Raw genomic sequence first — 22,643 nt, 5'->3', positions numbered from 1 at the left:
ATCTGTATGACAAGAACTTCAAGTCTATGAAGAAGGAAATGGAAGAAGACTTCAAAAAATGGAAAAACCTCCCATGCTCATGGATCGGCAGGATTAATATAGTTAAAATGGCCATTTTGCCAAAAGCAATATACAGATTCAATGCAATACCCATCAAAATCCCAACTCAATTCTTCAGAGTTAAAAAGAGCAATCCTCAAATTCATCTGGAATAACAAAAAACCCAGGATAGCAAAAACTATTCTCAACAATAAAAGAAATTCTGGGGGTATCAGTATCCCTGACCTCAAGCAATACTACAGAGCAATGGTGTTAAAAACTGCATGATATTGGTACAGGGACAGGCAGGCAGATCAATGGAACAGGATTGAAGATCCAGAAATGAACTCACACACCTATGGCCACTTGATCCTCGACAAAGGGGCTGAAAACATCCAGTGGAAAAAAATAGCCTTTTCAACAAATGGTGCTGGTTCAACTGGAGGTCAGCATGCAGAAGAATGGGAATTGATCCATCCTTGTCTCCTTGTACTAAGCTCAACTCCAAATGGATCAAGGACCTCCACATAAAGCCAGACACTCTGAAGCTAATAGAAAAGAAACAGGGGAAGACCCTTGAGGACATCGGTACTGGGGGAATGTTCCTGAACAGAACACCAATAGCTTAGGCTCTAAAATCAAGAATTGACAAATGGGACCTCATTAAATTACAAAGTTTCTGTAAGGCAAAGGACACCATCAAAAGGACAAATCAGCAAGCAACAAATTGGGGAAAGATCTTCACCAACCCTACATCAGATAGAGGGCTAATATCCAATATATACAAAGAACTCAAGAAGGTAGACCTCAAAAAACCAAATAACCCTATTAAAAAATGGGGTACAGAGCTAAACAAAGAATTTTCACCTGAAGAACTTTGGATGGCAGAGAAGCATCTTAAAAAATTCTCAACTTCATTAGTCATTAGGGAAATGCAAATCAAAACAACCCTGAGATTTCACTTTACACCAGTCAGAATTGCTAATATTAAAAACTCAGGAGACAGCGGGTGTTGGCGAGGATGTGGAGAAAGAGGAACAGTCCTGGAGGTTTCTCAGAAAACTGGGCATGTCATTTCTGGAGGATCCTGCTATACCACTCCTAGGCATATACCTAGAGGATTCCCCAGCAGATAATAAAGATACGTGCTCCACTATGTTCATAGCAGCCCTATTGATAATAGCCGGAACCTGGAAAGAACCCAGGTATCCCTCAACGGAAGAATGGATGCAAAAAAACTGTGGTATATATACACAATGGAGTACTATTCAGCCATTAGAAACAATGAATTCATGAAATTCTTAGGCAAATGGATGGAGCTAGAGAACATCATACTAAGTGAGGTAACCCAGACTCAAAAGGTGAATCATGGTATGCACTCACTAATAAGTGGATATTAACCTAGAAAACTGGAATACCCAAAACATAATCCACACATCAAATGAAGTACAAGAAGAAAGGAGGAGTGGCCCCTTGTTCTGGAAAGACTCAGTGAAGCAGTATTCGGCAAAACCAGAACAGGGAAGTGGGAAGGGGTGGGTGGGAGGACAGGGGAAGAGAAGGGGGCTTACGGGACTTTAGGGGAGTGGGGGGCTAGAAAAGGGGAAATCATGTGAAATGTGAATAAAAAATTATATCAAATAAAAAAATAAAAAAATTTTAAAAAAAAGAAATCAGAAAAAAAAAAGAAGCAGAAGAAGAATGGAGGAGTGGCCCCTGGTTCTGGAAAGACTCAGTGTAGCAGTATAGGGCAAAACCAGAACAGGGGGAAGGAAGAGGGCTTATGGGACTTTCGGGGAGTGGGGGGCCAGAAAAGGGGAAATCATTTGAAATGTAAATAAAAAATATATCGAATAAAAAAATATTTTAAAAAAGACACAGAACACTTTTTACTTATCAAAGGAAAAATCTATGAAGAAGAACTCTCAATTGTGAATATCTATGCTCCAAATACAAGGACAACCTCATTCATTAAAAAAAAAAAAAAAACTTCAATAAAACTTAAAGCACACATCATACTCCACTCAATAATTGTGGGTGACCTCAACAATCCACTCTCCTCAATGGACAGATAAGGGAAACACAAACTAAACAGAGACACAGTTAAACTAACATAACTTTTGGACCAAATGGATTTAATAGGTATCTATAGAACATTTCATCCTAAATCAAAAGACTATACCTTCTTCTCAGCACCTCATGGTACCTTCTCCAAAACTGACCATATAATTGGTCACAAAACAGACCTCAACAGATATAAGAAGATTGAATTAATCCCATGCCTCCTATCAGATCACTATGGAGTAAGGGTGGTCTTCAATAGCAAAGAAAGAAAGAAAGAAAGAAAGAAAGAAAGAAAGAAAGAAAGAAAGAAAGAAAGAAAGAAAGAAAGAAAGAAAGAAAGAAAGAAAGAAAGAAAGAAAGAAAGAAAGAAAGAAAGAAAGAAAGAAAGAAAGAAAGAAGGAAGGAAGGAAGGAAGGAAGGAAGGAAGGAAGGAAGGAAGGAAAGAAAGAAAGAAAGAAAGAAAGAAAGAAAGAAAGAAAGAAAGAAAGAAAGAAAGAAAGAAAGAAAGAAAGAAAGCCCACATACAAATGGAAGCTGAACAATGCTCTACTCAATGATACCTTGGTCAAGGAAGAAATAAGGAAGGAAAAATCAAAACCTTTTGAGAATTTAATAAAAATGAAGGCACAATATACCCAAATTTATTGGATATAATAAAAGCAGTGCTAAGAGGAAAACTCATAGCTCTGCCTCCAAAAAGAAGCTGGAGAGAGCATACACTAGCAGCTTAACAGCACACCTGACAGCTTTAGAGCAGAAAGAAGCTAATACACCCAGGAGGAGTAGAAGGCAGGAAATCATCAAACTCAGGGCTGAAATCAACCAAGTTGAAACAAAAAAACTATACAAAGAATCAACAAAACCATGAGTTAGTTCTTTGAGAAAATCAACAAGATAAATAAACCTTTAGCCAGACTAACCAGAGGGCACAGAGAGTGTCCAAATTACCAAAATCAGAAATGAAAAGGGAGAAATAACAACAGAAACTGATGAAATTCAAAAAATATCAGATCCTACTACAAAAGCTTATATTCAACACAACTGGAAAATCTGGATGAAATGGACAATTTCCTAGACAGTTACCAACTACCAAAGTTGAATCAGGATCAGATAGACCATCTAAACAGTCCCATAATCACTAAAGAAATAGAAGTGGTCATTGACAGTCTCCCAACCAAATAAAGCACAGGACCAGATAGTTTTAGTGCAGAATTCTATCAGACCTTCAAAGTGAAGCCACAATTTCACTGATACCAAAATCACACTAAGATCCAACAAAGAAAGAGAACTTCAGACCAATTTCCCTTATGAATATCGATACAAAAATACTCAATAAAATTCTTGCCAACTGAATACAAGAACACATCAAAACGATTATTCACCATGATCAAGTAGGCTTCGTCCCAGGGTTGCAGGGATGGTTCAATATTTGGAAATCCATCAATGTAATCCACTACACAAACAAACTCAAAGGAAAAAAACCACAGGTTCATTTCATTAGACGCTGAAAAAGCATTTGACAAAATTCAACATCCTTTCATGTTAAAGGTCTTGGAAAGAACAGGAATTCAAGGCCCATATATAAACATTGTAAAAGCAATATACAGCAAACCAGTAGCCAACATCAAACTAAATGGAGAGAACTTTGAAGCAATCCCACTAAAATCAGGGACTATACAAGGCTGCCCTCTCTCTCCATATCTTTTTTTTAATAGATATATTTTTATTTACATTTCAAATGTTATTTCCTTTCCTGGTTTCTCCTCCAAAAAGCCTCTAGTCTACCCCCTCCCCTGCTTCTATGAGAGTGGTCCCCTACCCACCCACCCACCCACTCCCTCTTCCCTGTCCTGGCATTCCCCTACACTGGGGCAAGAAGCCTTCACAGGACCTCTCCTCCCACTGATGTCCAACAAGGCCATCCTCTGCTACATGGAGCCTTGGATCCCTCCATGTGTACTCTTTGGTTGGTGGTTTAGTCCCTGGGAGCTCTAGGGGGTACTGGTTCGTTCATATTGTTGTTCCTCCTATGGGGCTGCAAATCCCTCCAGTTCCTTAAGTCCTTTCTCTAAACCCTCCATTGGAGACCCTGTACTCAGTCCATTGGTTGGTTGTGAGCACCCACCTCTATATTTGTCAGGCTCTGGAAGAGCCTCTCAGGAGACAGCTGTGTCAGGTTCCTGTCAGCAAGCACTTTTTGGCATCCACAATAGTGACTGGGTTTGGTAACTGTATATGGGATGGATCCCCAGGTAGGGCAGTCTCTGCATGACCTTTCCTTCAATCTCTGCTCCATACTTTGTCTTCATATCTCCTCAATGGGTATTTTGTTCCCCCTTCTAAGAATGACCAAAGCATATCGAATAAAAAAAATTTAAAAAAAAGAATGACCAAAGCACCCACACTTTAATTTTCCTTCTTCTTGAGCTTCATGTGATCTGTGAATTGTATCTTGGGTATTCTGAGATTTTGAGCTAATATCCATTTATCAGTGAGAACATACCATGTGTATTCTTTTGTGATTGAGTCACCACACTCAGGATGACATTTTCTAGTTCCATCTGTTTGCCATGAAGAATTCATGAATTCATTGTTTTTAATAGCTGAGTAGTACTCCATTGTACCACATTTTCTGTATCCATTCCTCTGATGAAGGACATTTGGGTTTTTCCAGCCTCTGACTATTATAAATAAATAAGGATGCTATGAACATAATGGAGTATGTGTCATTGTTATATGTTGGAGCATCTATTGAGTAGATTCCCAGGAGTGGTATAGCTGGGTCCTCAGGTAATACTATGTCCAATTTTCTGAGGAACTGCCAGACTGATTTTCAGAGTAGTTGTACAAGCTTGCAATCTCAGAAAATGGAAAGATCTCCCTTGCTCATAGATTGGCATGATTCATATCTTTTTAATATGGTACTTGAAGTTCTAGCTAGAGCACTTAGACAACCAACAAAAGGAGGTCAAAGGGATACAAATTGGAAAGAAAGAAGTCAAACTATCACTATTTGCAGATGATATGATAGTCTACTTAAGTCACCAAAAAAAAAACTCCACCAGAGAACTCCTACAGCTGATAAACAACTTCAGCAAAGTGGATGGCTATAAAATCAACTCAAGCAAATCAGTAGCCTTCCTATACTCAAAGGATAAGCAGGCTGAGAAATAAAATTAAGGAAATGACACCCTTCACAATAGCCACAAACAATATAAAGTATCTCGGTGTGACTCTAACCAAACAACTGGAAGATCTGTTTGACAGGAACTTCAAGTCTTTGAAGAAAGAAATCAAAGAAGACCTCAGAAGATGGAAAAATATTCCATGCTCTTGGATTTGCAGGATTATTCTAGTAAAAATGGACATCTTGCCAAAAGCAATACACAGATTCAATGCAATCCCCATCAAAATCCCAACTCAGGTCTTCATAGAATTAGGAAGAGCAATTCTCAAATTCATCTGGAATAACAAAAACCCAGGGAAGCTAATACTATTCTCAACAGTAAAAGAACTTCTGGGGAAATCAGTATCCCCAACCTCAAGCAATACTACAGAGCAATAGTGTTAAAAACTGCATGCTATTGGTACAGTGACAGGCAGGTAGATCAATGGAATAGAACTGAAGACCCAGAAATGAACCCATACACCTGTGGTCACTTGATATTTGACAAAGGAGGTACAACCATCCAGTGGAAAAAAGATAGCCTTTTCAACAAATGGTGCTGGTTCAACTGGAGGTCAGCATGCAGAAGAAGGCAAATCAATCCATTCTTATCTCCTTGTACTAAGCTAAAGTCCAAGTGGATCAAAGACCTCCACATTAAACCAGACATACTGAAACTAATAAAAAAAGAACTGGGGAAGAGCCTTGAGCACATGGACACTGGAAAATTTCCTGAACAGAACACCAATAGCTTATGCGCTAAGATCAAGAATTGACAAATGGGACCTCATAAAATTACATTTCTGTAAGGCAAAGGACACTATCAAAAGAACAAAACAGCAACCAACAAATTGGGAAAAGATCTTTACCAACCCTACATCCAACAGAGGGCTAATATCCAAGATATACAAAGAACTCAAGAAGTTAGACTCCAGAGAACCAAATAACCCTATTTAAAAATGGGGTACAGAGCTAAACAAAGAATTTTCACCTGAGGAATATCAAATGGCTGAGAAGCACCTAAAGAAATATTCAACATCCTCAGTCATCAGGGAAATGCAAATCAAAACCACCCTGAGATTTCACCTCACACTACTCAGAATGGCTAAGATCAAAAATTCAGGAGAAAACAGGTGCTGGAGAGGATGTGCAGAAAGAGGAACACTCCTCCACTGCTGGTGGGGTTACAAGCTGTTACAACCACTCTGGAAATCAGTCTTGAGGTTCCTCAGAAAACTGGTCATGTTACTACCAGAGAACCCCATTACACCACTCCTGGGCATATACCCAGAGGATTCCCCAGCATGTAATAAGGAAATATGCTCCACTATGTTCATAGCAGCCCTATTTGTAATAGCCAGAAGCTGGAAAGAACTCAGATGTCCCTCAGTGGAGTAATGAATACAGAAAATGTGGTATATTTACACTGTGAATTCATTAAAAACAATTAATTCATAAAATTCTTAGGCAAATAGGTGGAACAGAAGAATGTCATCCTGAGTGAGGTGACCCAATCACAAAACTACACACATGGTATGCACTCATAGATAAGTGGATATTAACCCAGAAGTTCGGAATGCCCAAGAAACAATTCACATATCAAATGATGCCCAAGAAGAAGGAAGGAGAGGCCCCTAGTCCTGGAAAGGCTCAGTGCAGCAGTGTAGGGAAATACCAGGACAGGGAATCAGGAAGGGGTTGATTGAGGAGCAGGGGGAGGGAAGAGGGCTTATGGGACTTTCAGGGAGGGGGTAATCCAGAAAAGGGGGAAATCATTTGAAATGTAAATAAAGAATATATGAAAGAAAGAAAGAAAGAAAGAAAGAAAGAAAGAAAGAAAGAAAGAAAGAAAGAAAGAAAGAAAGAAAGAAAGAAAGAAAGAAAGAAAGAAAGAAAGAAAGAAAGAAAGAAAGAGAAAGAGAGAGGGGGGAGGGAGGGAGGGAGGGAGGAAGGAAGGAAGGAAGGAAGGAAGGAAGGAAGGAAGGAAGGAAGGAAGGAAGGAAGGAAGGAAGGAAGGAAGGAAGGAAAGGCTGAACCCCACTAGAATCTGTGTGACAAGTTCCACAGACTGAGGCATTAGACTTCAAAAGAAGGAGGTCTCCTGGAACTGGATGTGGAACTAACTCTCAGCAGGAGAAAACAATTGATCCAGAGTTCTCATGACAATTTTTCCTTTTTGTTTTCTTTCATTCCTTTCCTTACCTATCAGTTCCTGATAGCCCAGACAATGATCTTAAGCAAGAATAATGGGTACAGATGAGACGGGTCACTAACATGACCTTATATCCAGGGAAATCAATGCTTTACTTTTCAAATCATTTACAAAATTATTATGATAAAAACTTTCCCAACAATAAAATTTCATATGGCTACACATGTGTCATCGGAAGTGGGGTTTGGTATATGGTAAAGAAAGCCTTAATTAGAAAGAATTAAAATAGTTTAAATTTATACTTTGAATATTTATAAAAAAAATCAGGCATTAGATGTTATGCAATAATTAGTCATAGGGGCTGGAAGGTTAGCTCAGCGGTTAAGAGCAATGACCATAAAGATTTATTAACCTGTTCTTGGGACTATGCCACTAGCCTTGAATAATCAATCACCTTATTGAACATATTCTTTTAGAAGTGTTATGTTTTGATAATGACGTTACCAGTTCTGTTTGTGATTCACTAAATACATAGTTTCAGAGTTGTAATGCTTGAATGATTTTTGTATTTTACTGTACCAAGTGATTCTTGGTATTCACAATTGTTTTGCTGGATATGGTTTCCAAGAGATGTGTCATGTTTGGTTTAATGTATAAAATCCTCTGCTTGAGAGCTGCAAAATACACTCAGATTCAAACTGCCTCTGTGTTTGTTTCTGTTTGTCACCACCAAATCCTTACCCACCTGGACTTTAAGAACCCTCATCTTAGGGACCCCATACCTGGCTGGGGTGGTCTGTGGCATCTGTTTTTATTACATAATATTGTCTGGGAATTCAGCAACATTATAGACAGAAAATCTCTGAGTTACTCAACTTGGCTGCAGACTATGCTTGCGTTTGGTGACACTCTAATCCTCAATGTGTTTGTGTTCCGGTAAGCTATGCAGATTCAGGCATTCTTGGTGACAGATTCCAGAGGATTGCTGTACCTACACCACCCTCATGATCCCACTCAGTCCACAAGATCACAAGATTGACTCAGCCTGAGCAGAGAGCACTGCTCCAACACCACCACAAGGGCCAGTATGGGCTCAAGACAGGAGAGTGTGTACTAATAGTGAAGACAGCCTACTTTATATGCTTGGAACAGGATTATGCCACCCAGAAAGCACAGGAGAATCAGGAGGACCCAAGGACACAGTGACCCATTCATCTTCAAGTCACACCATTAGGTCTCATCTCAGGAACAATTGGTCCTGAAGCCCCAGATAAAGATGACACCTGTAAGCCCACTGGCTCCTATAATTCATCTTCCCTCTCTTCCACAGGGTTAGGGTTAGCAAGAGGAGGATGCGATTAAGATCTTCAATTTGGGTCCTCACTCCTCCCAATGTTTGCCTGTGGATCTGCTCCCATCGGCTACCAGGGGAAGCCTCTCTGTAGATGATTGGGGTAGGCACTGATAATGTCTGTCATTCTGGTCTGGGTTACTTCACTCAGGATGATCTTTTCTAGTTCCATCCAATTGCCTGTGAATTTCATTATGTCATTTTTGAACAGATGAGTACTACTACTCCATTGTGTAAATGCACCACATTTTCTTTATCCATTGTTTGGTTGAAGGACATCTAGGTTGTTTCCAGTTTCAGGCTACTATGAATAAAGTCACTTTGAACATAGTTGAACAAGGGTCTCTGTGGGCATATGCCCAAGAGTGGAATTATTGTGCCTTGAGGAGGATTTACTCCCAGTTTTCTAAAGAACCATCATATTGATTTTCAAAGGGCTATAGAAGTTTGCACTTCCACCAGCAATAAAAAAAATGTTATCCTTGCTCCCTGTACTCACCAGCATGAGTTGTCACGTGTGTAATTGATCTTAGACATTCTGACAGGTCTAAGGTAGAATCTTACAGCATGGCCCGCAGAATCAACTAGCAGGATTCATAGGGGCTCGCAGAGACCTAAGCAGCAATCGTAGAGCCTGCATGGCTCTCTGCTAGGTCCCCTGCATGCAGGCCAGGGATGTTAGCTTGGTGTCTTTGTGGGACTTCAACAGTGGAAGTGGGGGTGTCTTTGACACTTTTGCCTGCTCTTGGGACCCTTTTCCTCCTATTGGATTGTCTCATCTGACCTTTGTGTGAGGTTTGCTGCCTAGTCTTACTGTATATCCCTGGGAGGCCCTGCTCTTTTCCAAAGAGAAACAGAGGAGTGATCTAGGGGAGAGAGGAGTGGAGGAAAAGCAAATGTTGGTTGTGATGTGTTATATGAGAGAAAAATAAATTTAAATAAGATGACAGCTGTCCCTGGTAGTCTAGGAGACTTAACTAATGAGCAGAGTGCAAAACCACAACTGACGTTTGAAGGACAGAGTTGTCGATACTAATAGTTTATTCAGAGAACATTCAGGTTAGAATATTGTGTATGGTGTACAGAAAATCATGAGCCATAAATAACTCAAAAGTCTGTCATTTAGATCCACTGTCATGTTTTCCACTGCATCCAAAAATGCATAGTTACACAAAAATATAAAATTATAAAGCTTAAATTAATGTCTTTTTTGTATTGTCAGTAAGAAGACAATACAACAAAAAAATCATTTTTTAAAACACACGAAGATCCACAATATATCTAGAACCATAGCAAAAAAGTGGATGTGAGACTGTATGAAAAATAATCATCATTCTTACATGTATCTTATAATCTTATAAAGCAGAGTGTGAGCCAGCACTGCACTCCTGGAGGAACAAATACATGAAACAAATCCAATAAAAATCCTAATCTTTGTTTTCTTCAGAATTTGACAAGCTGGTTTGAAAAAACTTACTTTTTCCTAAATTAGTGTGACTGTCAGAGAACAAGCAGTGCCTTTCGGGTGCACTTGCCTAGTATGTGCGAGGCCCTGGGTGTGGTCCTTGGCACTACAAATATTAGCTTACACATACACTCAGAATATCTCAAAGTTGTTTGACTTTATTTACCACTACTTTTTTACCTCTACAGAATTTTCTAGTGATTTGACAATGTGAAATCTCAGAAGATCCAGAAGTAGAGTTTTCCCATTCTGCCCTCAACTTCCAGACGGGCCATTAGGGCTGTGGTGCCAGATCAGAAGTTAAGTGTTTGCAGCCTTGTGCTGTCTTTGTCCTGGAATGAGCAGTAAATGGTTGGTACTGCCTTGCAAAAAAAAAACCTTTCCCCAGCAAACAAACACAGGCAAACATTATCTGAATGCATGCCCACTGTGTTGTCCGGTGCCATGGGGGAGGACAGCCTCCCACCCCCAGGACTGACCTATGAGTTGTTGAGGTACCCTGCATGTACTCAGCAGCACCCTGACAGGTGCCAGCAACCAGAGTATTGACAGAGCCCAGCCTCATCCTTGTCAGATCAGTAGATGCAACTTCTAAGAGGCAATGACTCCAAGGTTCAGCCTTTGAAATAATGGCCAACTGCAGCTAATAATAAACCAGTGCCTTAGGCCAAGGGAGAAGAGTGGCTATTGGCTAACGAGCCACCCTCCTTCTCAATGACACATTATAAAATCCTTGTTTCTCCTCAGGAAATTCCTACAAATTTACAGTGGAGCCCGCAGCGGCACCATGGCGGTTCTTGGCATCACCATTGCCTTGCTGGTGTGGGTGGCCACCCTCCTCATCGTATCCATCTGGAAGCAGATCTATAAGAGTTGGAACCTGCCCCCAGGACCTTTCCCACTTCCTATCTTTGGAAACATTTTTCAACTGGATTTGAAGGATATCCCAAAGTCTTTCACCAAGGTAAGAGAAACTTTGCTGCATTAAGAAAATAAGTTAGAGATTAGACATAATGTGTATATATTAAACTCTTTGTCAGCTGTTATCCAATGACAGACTACCATAACTGAACTAATGGTCCATCTTAGGCATGGAACACTCACAGTGAGTAGTGCCAAGCAGACCCAGAGGCCCTGAGCAGTTGAACTGATTATGAGATACTGATGTCACTGGTATCATTCTGTGCCAACTGACAACAGCAGGTGTATCCTGGCTGGTATCAACCTGTGTCAAAGAACAGACTGAAAAGGAAAATAGTGAGCCAACTGTGATTCACCAGCATAACAGCATCTGCCTTTTGCTAACGCTGTGAACATTGCATGGACTACCCAACCCCTCAAAACACTACCAGGCGTAGAATTAATGCTTGATGTCTCTTAAGGGTTGTCTTTGCACATGGCAGGGTAACTACAGGCTTCAGGAGCATTGACTCCAAGTTAGCTTGTACTACCAGGTAAGGCAGAGCTTAACTTTAAAGGCAAACAAGAGGGTGGTTTGGCATTGATTAAACAGGCACAGAGAAGAGAATTATGTCTAGATAGAAGGAAGGTCCCTGCAAACCCAGAAACTTAAGGTGAGAAGAGTAACCCCATGTCAGATGAGACAAAATGCCCCTCCCCTCAGCTCTCTAGCTCTCTGTGAAGAACAGGAACAATAACAGGAGATGTGGGCTGTCTAAAGCAGGCTGAGTCCTGTCTATCTTCTGTGCATTGCTCCCTGTAGTTGGCAAAGCGCTTCGGGCCAGTGTTCACCCTGCACCTGGGTCGGAGGCGCATCGTGGTCCTGCATGGCTACAAGGCTGTTAAGGAGGTGCTACTGAACCACAAGAATGAATTCTCCGGCCGAGGGGACATTCCTGTGTTCCAGGAATACAAGAACAAGGGTAAGATGGCTTCTTGGGCCTTGGGGAGGGCAAATTAACAGAAAGTAATGTGAGTGCCATTTGATCCTCTGAACCTTAGTGACAGCAACAGGATAAAGAAAGAGGCAAAGGCTCAAAGGATGTCATGTGCCTGCATGGAAGCTGCTTCGAGGCTTGTGCTGAGCAGGCACTGTGAACCCATGACACCTCCAGACCCCCACCCTCTCCCGGTCCACTTACAGAGAATGGCAGACTGGTTGTTTCTAAACCCAGGAAGTCTCCCCCAGGGGATTGCTGCTCAGGCTCTTGTGCTTTTCTATTTCTTGGGACTCCTTCCACTGAGCCTCACTGTCTCTGAGCTCTAGCTGGTTGCATGCACCCAAGTCCTTCCATTCACCTACCCTTGCCTGGCACCCTGCTTGCCGGGATAGATAGACCAGGTTTTAGTTATTTGCTTTCCTCTATTGTAGCCGAAGATCTTCCCTGCAAATGGGAATGCAGACTAATTTTTCTGTGTTTTCACAGCTCCATCTTCTGCTGAGTGTGGGCACCCAGAGCCAGAGCTACGCCCAGCTCACTGATGCTCCCTGTCTGCCCAGCCTCCATCTTAGCTGTACCTTCTCAGTTTCTCTTTTCCACTCCAGGTATCCCAAAGCAGATGAGAGATGAGGTGCCCAGATTCCGCCTGGGTCAGCACTGGCGATAAATTTCTATGAAACTTTTTCCTTTTGAGACTTTAGATCAAAGCATGGCCAGCTTTATGTCTTATCCTCAGTGTCTAGCTTGGTTCCCAGTCTGTGTTTCCAAAACTATTTTACCTCAACTATATGATGTTCCCTAATCAATACTGTGGGTTTCTGTACTGTCTCAGAGGGAAAAAAAAAACCAGAAGTAACTATCTCAGTCCTTGTCCTCAATATAGGAATTACTGATTGAAGAGGGACTAAACAGGATGACAAGAACCTGCTAGGAAAGGCACAAACCTTTATGTGTCCTCTAGCCCAGCTCAGGCCAATGGGCCAGTACAATTAGGGTCTGCCTCTCCACGGGATAGATTCAAGAGGCATTTGCCGCCCCTGCCTGGGGGCTTCAAAGTCCTATTGTCACATGTCCCACACAGCAGAGGGCTCTTAGAAACTCAGCTGAGTCTTGGGTAAGGATGACTTTGGGTCTCCAGTGTTTCTCTGTGAATGATTGATTGTTCTGATAATATAACATTAAGCACGGGTGTGTGGCAAGGTACCAGGATAAGTGCATACATCATCTGAGTAAATGCTGAGAAAGTGTGGTCCTGACCTGGATAGTCAGCCTAGTGAAAGGCCCCCTGGCTGCAGTGCTGAGAGTGGCTGTAGCTCTGCCACACTCTCAGTCACTGGGTCACTCCTTTAACATTCAGGATAAAACTGACCCACAACTCTTAGCTCATGTCACATACGTCCTTTTCCCGTCTCAGGCTGGCCATCTCCTGTTCTAGAAAGTTCTTTAGACCATAGTAAGCATATGTCCCCTGAGAACTCCCAAATGTTCTGCTGCGTGTTCTACTAGGCATCTCACATGTGACTAGACTGTTAACATGGAAGAGATTATGAAAGTATAAAATGCAAGCAAGCTCTGCACCCCATGTGGTTATAACTCATTTTAGTTTGTCTCAGAATGCTCAGATCCTTAGACACAGAAGATACAAAACATTATTTATTGAAGAAATGATGGTAGGAAAGTAAGAGAAGGGGTGGGAGGGGATAAAGAAAAAGAAGGACTACTGGAGTGTAGAGAGACCAGAGGGTTTTGCTAGGCAAGAGCTGGGCAGGGTGGGGCGGGGCTGGGCGGGGCTGTCCCTGGAGACCTTGAACTGGTTCCGAGGGGATCCAAGAGCTCCGAGAGACAACTAGCAAGTCATCTGTCAGCTTGGCTTAGATTCAGTTTTGAGAAATGAAAAAAATGCCCATAGAATTAGCTGAGCTAGAGAAAGAAGGAAAGAAAAATTCTTTTCAGAGTTGTTGATTCCCAGTGTCTAAGTGGGGGTGGTCACCAGGTCATGTTCTAGATGGAAGAACGAAACATTTTCTTTGAAGGGAAGTACACTATAACATTTCATCGAGAGTAAATAGTGCTCAGCCTTTCTATCTTAATGTCTCCAAATGGGGAAGTCTTCTGACCTTTAGATTTTAGTAAAGGATGTTGCTTTGCAACCAAAAGCCTTGAGTTGAAGGGCTTATGTTGTGAAGGTTAAAATCCATGAGCTCAGATACGCTGCTTAGAAATTCTATCGGGAGGCAGAAAAAGGAGAGTCCATTTTTAGAGTGGCTCCCTGCAGTTTATTTAGCATGGTAGAGGTTCAGAGCAAAGTATGAAACCAAAGAAAGCAGGTGCTCAGAAGAAACACTGTAACAGAGCTTGCCCTTCCCTTTCCTTGTGCTTCCTCCTCACCTGTATATCCCACCCGGGACCGAGTGTAGCCTTTCTCTACTTAGTGGGTTCTTTGTTACTAGTTTGCTTTTGTTTTTGTTTTTGTTTTTGTTTTATTGAATATCGTCTTCATTTACATTGCCAATGGTAAAACCTTTCCCGATTTCCCCCTCCCCAAAGACCCCCAACCCCTCCTCCCACCCCCTGCCTCTATGTATAAGCCCCTCCACCCGACACACTCCCACCTCCCCCCACTTGGTTTCCCTTTGTTGGGGCCTCTATTGAGCCTTTACCTGAGCAAGGACCACTGCTTCCCCTGATGCCCAACAAGGCATTCCTCTGTCACATTTTTTACTGGAACTGTGTGTACCCCTTGGTTGATGGTTTAGTCCCTGCGAGTCCTGGGGCGTCTGGGTGGCCAGAATCATTGTTCTTCACATGGGACTGTAAACCCCTTCAGCTCCTCCGGACCACCCTCCAGCTCCATCATTGGGGACCCCACGCCCAGTCCAATAGTTGGTTGCTAGCTTCTGCCTCTGTATTTGTAAGGCTCTGGCAGTCTCAGGAGTCAACCATGGCATGCTCCTTTTGGTATATGCTTCTTGTAGTGTTGGGGTTTGGTGACTCTTTATAGGATGAATCCCCAGGTAGGGCAGTCTCTGGGTGGCCTTTACTTCAGACTCTGCTCCACACATTGTCTCCCTTATTGCTCCTCTGAGTATTTTGTCCCCTAAGAGGAACCAAAGCACCCTCACTTAAGTCCTCCTTCTTCTTGAGCTTCCTGTGCTGGGTTTTTTTATTTTATGTAACTTGTTTATTTTGAGCGTTTGGACTAACATCTGCTTATTAGTGAGTGCATACCATGTGCGTTCTTTTGTGATTGGGTTGCCTCGCTCAGGATGATACTTTCTAGTTCCATCCATTTGCCTAAGAATTTCATGAATTCGTTGTGTTTAATAGCTGAATAGTACTCCACTGTGTATATATACCACAGTTTCTGTATCCATTCCTCTGTTGAGGGACATCTGGGTTCTTTCGAGCTTCTGACTATTATAAATAAGGCAGCTATGAATATAATGGAGCATGTGTCCTTATTATATGTAGGAGCATCTTCTGGGTATACCAGGAGTGGTATAGCTGGGTCCAGAGGTAGTACTATGTCTAATTTTCTGAGGAATTGCCAAACTAATACTGTTTCTTTTAATGTCTCCTTTTCCTACAAATAGCAACCAGTTCTCTTAACTCCCAGCCAGCCCTCCTCCCAGTTTCCAGCCCAGCCATTTCAAAGATTTCTCCCAACCATTCCTCCCTCAGTTCCCCAACAGTCTGCATAAACAGTCCCTTCTCCCAGTTTTCCCAGTTCTAGCTGCTCCAAACTATAACTGTTCAGGTCTAACTGCTCAGCTCAGCTTCTGGCTCAGCGGCCACCAACTGTCTTCTCTTCTCACTCTGCTGCCCAATTCCCTTTCAAGGGCCCACTAACAATATCTTCTCTGGCTTGGCTCAGCTTCTCCTGACTCAACCATCTCTTGTTTCTCTCTGCTCAATCTCTTTTCTGCACTGTCTTCTCTTCTTTAGCCTCTACTGCATCTTCTTCCTTCCTGCATCAACTGTCTTCTCTAACCCTTATGGTCTCTGACCATATTCTTCTGCCACTTGGCCCCTAATCCCCTTCTCTCACCTTCTGCTGGCATGTTATATGCTCTCCTCTTCCCAGAAGTCCAAGAGGCAACCGGACACTGAGAGTCATAGGATCAAGCAGTTCTCTTAAAGGACATGTTGACTAGCAACTGGAGATCCTTTAAAGGGCCAGGCACACAACGTAAATCACACCCACGACCATTTCTCCCCTTTCCTTACTTCTCCAGAACTGTGTATTTATAGTAACCCTTGTTGGTCCCTTTTTCTTAGGGATTATTTTCAATAATGGACCCACATGGAAGGACGTGCGGAGGTTTTCCCTAAGCATCCTCCGAGACTGGGGAATGGGGAAACAGGGTAATGAGGCCCGCATCCAAAGGGAGGCACACTTCTTGGTGGAAGAGCTCAAAAAGACCAAAGGTTAGTATCTCAGCAGGCAGGGAGGGTTGTGGGTAGGCTCCCAAGGACACTGAACAACCTGGAGGCAATTGGCAGCTAAAGGAACTCTGGGAAAAGAAGAAGTCAAGTCAGTCCCCTGGTACTGCCTTCTCAATTTGAGTCCCAGCTCTTTCCAGGAGAGCAAATGCTGTCAGGCATGACTGTTGTCCCCTAAGAAGCACTACAAAGTAAAGACTCTTGGAGGCTCACACATTCATTGTCCTAGTGAGAACTCATGGAAGGCTGAGATGGCTAGGGAAGGCCATGGTGAGGTGCTCACACTCTACCTGTTTTCCAGGCCAGCCTTTTGATCCCACCTTTCTGATTGGCTGCGCGCCCTGCAATGTCATTGCGGATATCCTCTTCAACAAACGTTTTGATTACAATGACAAGAAGTGTCTGAGGCTCATGAGTATGTTCAATGAAAATTTCTACCTGCTGAGCACTCCCTGGCTTCAGGTGACCATGCTCCTCCTTTTCCATAAACCTTCAGTTGCACGGTTTCCATTAGAAGGGGAAGAAAAATTCAGGTTGTGTGAGAGGGACAGGCCTAAAAAATCAAACTACAGGACCATACAGGAGGGCATTTGACTAGCTGGGCTCAGTATCCTCACTTCAGGACCTGTGTACACTTGAATGTACATACACATTCCTATCAACATGACTTGCAGAACAACACTCCCAAAAGATGCCATTGGACCCTATCTTTTAAATAGTATGATAAAGAAAACCATAAGCTCGTTGTTTGGCCGCTCCTATCAGTTACACAGTTTTGTTCTCCTTAGGCTTACAATTACTTTTCGGATTATCTACAATACCTACCTGGAAGCCACAGAAAAATCATGAAAAATGTGTCTGAAATAAAACAGTACACACTTGAAAGAGCCAAGGAACACCTTCAGTCACTGGACATCAACTGCGCCAGGGATGTAACTGACTGTCTCCTCATCGAGATGGAGAAGGTACAGAACAAGATGGGCTTGCTGGGATGTGCAGAGTGCACCCAGGTGTGACATTATGACCCGCTGTCCAGGGTTCACACGGAGCACCACGGTTGCATCTCGATGGCCATGGTTTTTCATAGACACACTTGGCTTCAGCCTGACCACCATTCTCTTCTCTGGTCACATTTGGATGGCAGAGGCCCTCTGTTCAGCACCCTCCGGGCCAAGATGAACCTCAACCCTTTGAGAAATGTCAGCATACCCTTTGGTGTTTATTAATCAGTTTTGCTTAACTTCCCGAGTTCTAGCTCCCCACCTTCATTTCCCTGCAGCCTCTAAGCCTCCTGCATGCCTGTCCCTTATTTTCTTGCTGTAACGGCTTGAAAACATGTAAAATCCCACACTGATTTCCTCTGGATAATTTCCATTTGAGAAATTGCCATCAACTCAGCCTCTTCCTGCCCGATCCAAAAAGCACGCACGGTCTTGAGCCTAAAAAGAGGCTGAGCCTGACCCCTACAGCTTAGAAGGTCGTTATCATTATTAGACAATCCTGGCACTACTGACTGAGGCAAAACTATGGCCTTGTTAAGAAACCCTTTCCTGTGCTTTGCCTATTTCCTGGAAGCCTCAGTTTCCCTTGTTGTGAGGCAGAAAGAGCTGTTTCCTGATAGCACAAGGAATCTGACAAAACCTGGTCGCTCCCTGATAAAGAGCAATAGGCATCACCTTCCTACACCTAAAGAGAGCTTACCAGATCCCTGTCTGTCTCCAACTTCACAGGAAAAACACAGCCAAGAACCCATGTACACAATGGAAAATATTTCTGTGACTTTGGCCGACCTGTTCTTTGCAGGAACAGAGACCACCAGCACAACCCTGAGATATGGGCTCCTGATTCTCATGAAATACCCAGAAATCGAAGGTACACAAATGAGAAGCCAAACTCCCATGTGTCACAGCTGAGACCTATCAGGGTCACCCTGTGCAATTTAGGCCTCAGCTGTCATTCTGTGGCCACTTACCAACATTCAGTGCCCCAGTCACTAAATGAATTTCTTTAAAAGCACATGACCTTGTATGTGCCAGGACCTAGTATCCTGAAGACTGGCTAGTCCCCAAGACACTCTGCTGGGATGTATATGGCCCAGTGCTGAAGTGGAAAGGGGAATGAGTCTGTGATCTGCTCTGTAAATAATTTCTGATGAAGAAAATAATGATCCAATTTCCCCTGAGAAACATTTCCTGGATTTATAGGCTGAGATGGGAATACCAGCCAGGTTGGAGTGATCCCAGAGCATCTTACCCCAGGAAGCTCTGAAGTGGAAATTTAAAGAGAAGCAACTGAGGCTGTCCTAAATCCATTTCACTTCCTCTTCAAGGCTTAGAAAGCAAAATCTGGGCAGGAAGAATTCTGTGCCTGAAGCAGTCACAGGGGCCTTAACACGGTGTGCAAAGTCATACGTACATTTGCCAGATAGAGGAAGTATGATGACCCCTAAATGTAGGTCACTGGGGCTCACCTTTAGTAGAGAAACTGAGGGGGCTGACAAACTAAGGTGAAGGTGCCCGAAGGACAGAAACCCTGACACTCTCTGAGCTCGGCATTTTTTAAATAGCTCCAAAGCAAACATCACAAAATGTCAATAGATGTTTATTTATGTTAAATTTTGGCAGGTACTGCATACAAAGTAATGTTTCCCAAGAACATTATTGAGTGTCTGTCTGGGCCAGGACCAAGATCTGAGCTCTGGCCTTCCTGTTAGCAATGCCTTTGACTTTCCACACCACACAGAAAAAAATGGAATGTGACTAAAGTCCAAGGAGGGAAATGTACAGATTACAGTAGTTGGGACTTTTATTGCTGAGCTAGGGAAACATAAATTTTAAAATGTTTTAAATTATTAATATAATGAATGTCTAATATAGTCAAGGAGTAAGTAAATGTGACAGCCATTGATTACCAAATTGAACATTTATTGACAGTTTGTGATGTTTGCTTTGGAGCTATTTAAAAAATAAAGCATTATACAGCTAGCTAGAGCCCCACTAACTCACATTTCCCTGCCTCACTCCCCAGATACAGTAATGCTTCAGGTCCACTAGGTAGCATGCCCATGTGACTTGGACATTTAATGTTAACTAAATATCAACACATAACTAATATTTTATTTTATGTATGTGTTAGTATTATACCATACCATATACAACTTATTGCAACTTGTTTTTTTTCACTCTACATATTATAAAGTTCCATAATAAATTCCAAACTCAGAAAGACCAAGGAACTTGACAAAGGTTACTGTTGCCCCATCATAATCACAGGGACTTTTAAATTTCACTAACTATAGACTAGTCTGTCACCCTTTTCCTATTTTTAACAATAGTAAACTGTCCTAGAGTAATAATGCAAAGATTTCCCTCTAAGAAGAAATTTCCAAGACCCTTTTATCAGGAGTAGTCCTGATATAAAGGGATTGGAAAAACTATCACCAGCTATGACAATAGATGCTCAAACTTCCTGTCAACTGTAAATAATCTCATAGGTCTTAGCTTTCACTGACATTTGTAAGTGGATGGAAAAGTGGTGGGCTACAAGGATACATAGAACAGGTAGATGGAAATGATCACATATATGGGTAGATAGTACATAGATATCAATTCTAGATTTAACCCTCGAGCTTGACCTTATTCATATCTTGGCAGAGAAACTTCATGAAGAAATTGACAGGGTTATTGGGCCAAGCCGTGTCCCTGCTGTCAGAGACAGAATGAATATGCCCTACATGGATGCTGTGGTGCATGAGATCCAGAGATTCATCAATCTTGTCCCTTCCAACCTGCCCCATGAAGCAACCCGAGACACAGTGTTCCAAGGATATGTTATCCCCAAGGTCAGGCATGAGTTGGGAAGCACTCCGTGGGCATTGTCCTGTTAGTTTATCACTTAAGTTGCCGTTCAGATAGAGTCTCAAGAGCACCTTTGATCAGCATATATGGCTGGATATGGCAATCAAGCCAGCATTCATGCCTGCCCTACAGAATGCTTCACCCATAGTCACTCCAATAACCTCATGGCCGAAGAAATGAAAGAAATGGAAAATGTCACCACAACTGGTTCAGAGGACTTGTGAACCACTGCGATCCCATGGCAGCACAACCCAGCCTGGGACACATCCTATGAAAGATATAGGGCCTTCCTTTTCATTTAGACCTGATCTGATTCCTGTCTCTTTTTCTATGTAGTCCTTAAATAAACAACACAGCAAATTAAAAATATGCTAGCCTACATATGTAAAATTCCAACAGCCCTCTTCACTAGGGTCTTCCAGATGAAAGTCTATGTTTTGTTAACTTAACTGATAGAACTTCTACTTCTTCCAGGGTACAGTTGTGATTCCAACTCTGGACTCCCTCTTATATGACAACTATGAGTTTCCAGACCCAGAGAAGTTTAAACCTGAGCATTTTCTGAATGAAAATGGGAAGTTCAAGTACAGTGACTATTTCAAGGCATTTTCTGCAGGTAAGCAGAGTTCAGGAGTCCTGTATTCCCTGGGAAATTGTCTCCTTCAATCCTAAACTTACTTCCCATATGCTCTTCCCCCATCCTAGATGAGGACTACCATCCCAACTCCATTATTCCCCTGTAATATACAACCCAAGTACATTCCTCCCCTTTCAAAGAAGTCAAATAGCATATTTCACAAGGAGTCCAGAAAATACAAGTTTTGGGTGGATTATCACAGGACATGGTTTTCTAATTAATTGTTTAGCTATTTCTACTCTAAACAGACTCAGTAAAAAGATCTCAAAACTGTATTACCTAATTCTTAGTAAGTTTCAACAAAAATTATTAAACTCTATTCTTTAGCTACCTGGACTCATCTTAGGAAGCATCCAAACCTCCCAGATGATCCCATTGCAGAGCCTCACCAGCCAATTCGATAATTTTAACACCCTATGTTTACATAGGCTTTGCCTGCCCCAGCTTCCTGAAGTTATGGCCGATACATTTTGGGTCCATTTCCCTAAACTACCACTTGTTTATGCAGTGGAGTTCTCAATGAACGGTGTCAGTTGCTGGTCTGAGTCAGTGTCGCTGGCACTCATGTTCTCTGACATATGAGCACTGGTGTTCAGGGACCAATGGACAGGGATGGTGAATCTTGCTTTAGGTGGTGTGCCTGAAGCCTCCTCCCACACCACCAAGCCCTCAATGTTATTAGTGTTAGCTCTTCTCAGGTCCCTCAGTACCTCATCAGCACTATTTTCCCTTCTAGGAAAGCGTGTGTGTGTTGGAGAAGGCCTGGCCCGAATGGAATTGTTTCTGCTCTTATCTGCTATTCTGCAGCATTTTAATCTGAAGTCTCTGGTTGACCCGAAGGATATTGACCTCAAGCCTGTTACAGTTGGCTTTGGCAGTATCCCACCTGAATTTAAACTCTGTGTCATTCCTCGTTCATGAGACCCGGAAACTGCCTGACACTGTTTCCCATCATTATCCCTTAAAATATGTTTGTTTTCAAAAGCTCCAAGCCTATGAAGTTCCTATCATAAAATGAAACAGAAAAGAATAAATATTGGTGAACTATGTTAGTTGTGGATTTAATGAGAGCCGTGTCCCCTTGCACATGTGAAAGTTCCCCAGTGACTGAATAGCATTTCACAGCCAGTAATATAACATCTTCCAATCTATCTGTCCCTGACTTCTCATAAATTGTTTGCATATGCATGGATGATCCTGATTATCTGCTCATCACAAGACACTGAATTAACAATATATTCAAAGTTCTTTTACCATATAGGTATCATATTCATAGGTTCTTGGGATTATAATGTGAGCAGCTTTATGCTGACCCTACTTTCCAGCTTATCTGAGGTACTAACGAAATCCAAAGTTAGCAGACACCACAACAGTGGCCCCATTGACGGTGTTTGGGTCATCATAGCTCCACAATGGCAAGATTGCTTTCAGGAAAAAGGGTGTAATTTTAAAATTTGCTTTGTGACAGAGATGTTTCAACTTCATAGATTACCATTAGAGAAATTCTCAAGAGACAAGGGAAAGATAGGATTATGTAGCTCTAGGGGACATTAACTAATTGTAGCATT

General features: G+C 42.2%; 1 protein-coding gene across 1 annotated transcript; it reads left to right on the top strand.

Moving 5' to 3' along the window:
* Nucleotides 1–11,010: 11,010 nt before the first annotated feature.
* On the top strand, nucleotides 11,011–22,090 carry LOC127678691 (cytochrome P450 2E1). Its single transcript, XM_052173835.1, has 9 exons — nucleotides 11,011–11,201; nucleotides 11,961–12,120; nucleotides 16,417–16,566; nucleotides 16,883–17,043; nucleotides 17,370–17,546; nucleotides 18,312–18,453; nucleotides 20,235–20,422; nucleotides 20,913–21,054; nucleotides 21,812–22,090. Exons 1-9 carry the CDS (start codon nucleotides 11,025–11,027, stop codon nucleotides 21,994–21,996), a joined length of 1,482 nt encoding a protein of 493 aa, XP_052029795.1. The 5' UTR covers nucleotides 11,011–11,024; the 3' UTR covers nucleotides 21,997–22,090.
* The last annotated feature ends 553 nt before the right edge of the window (nucleotides 22,091–22,643 follow it).

This window comes from Apodemus sylvaticus, chromosome 1 (genome assembly GCF_947179515.1).
Source record: "Apodemus sylvaticus chromosome 1, mApoSyl1.1, whole genome shotgun sequence".
Classification (NCBI taxonomy): Eukaryota; Metazoa; Chordata; class Mammalia; order Rodentia; family Muridae; genus Apodemus; species Apodemus sylvaticus.
This window is presented reverse-complemented; position numbering and strand designations above follow the sequence as displayed.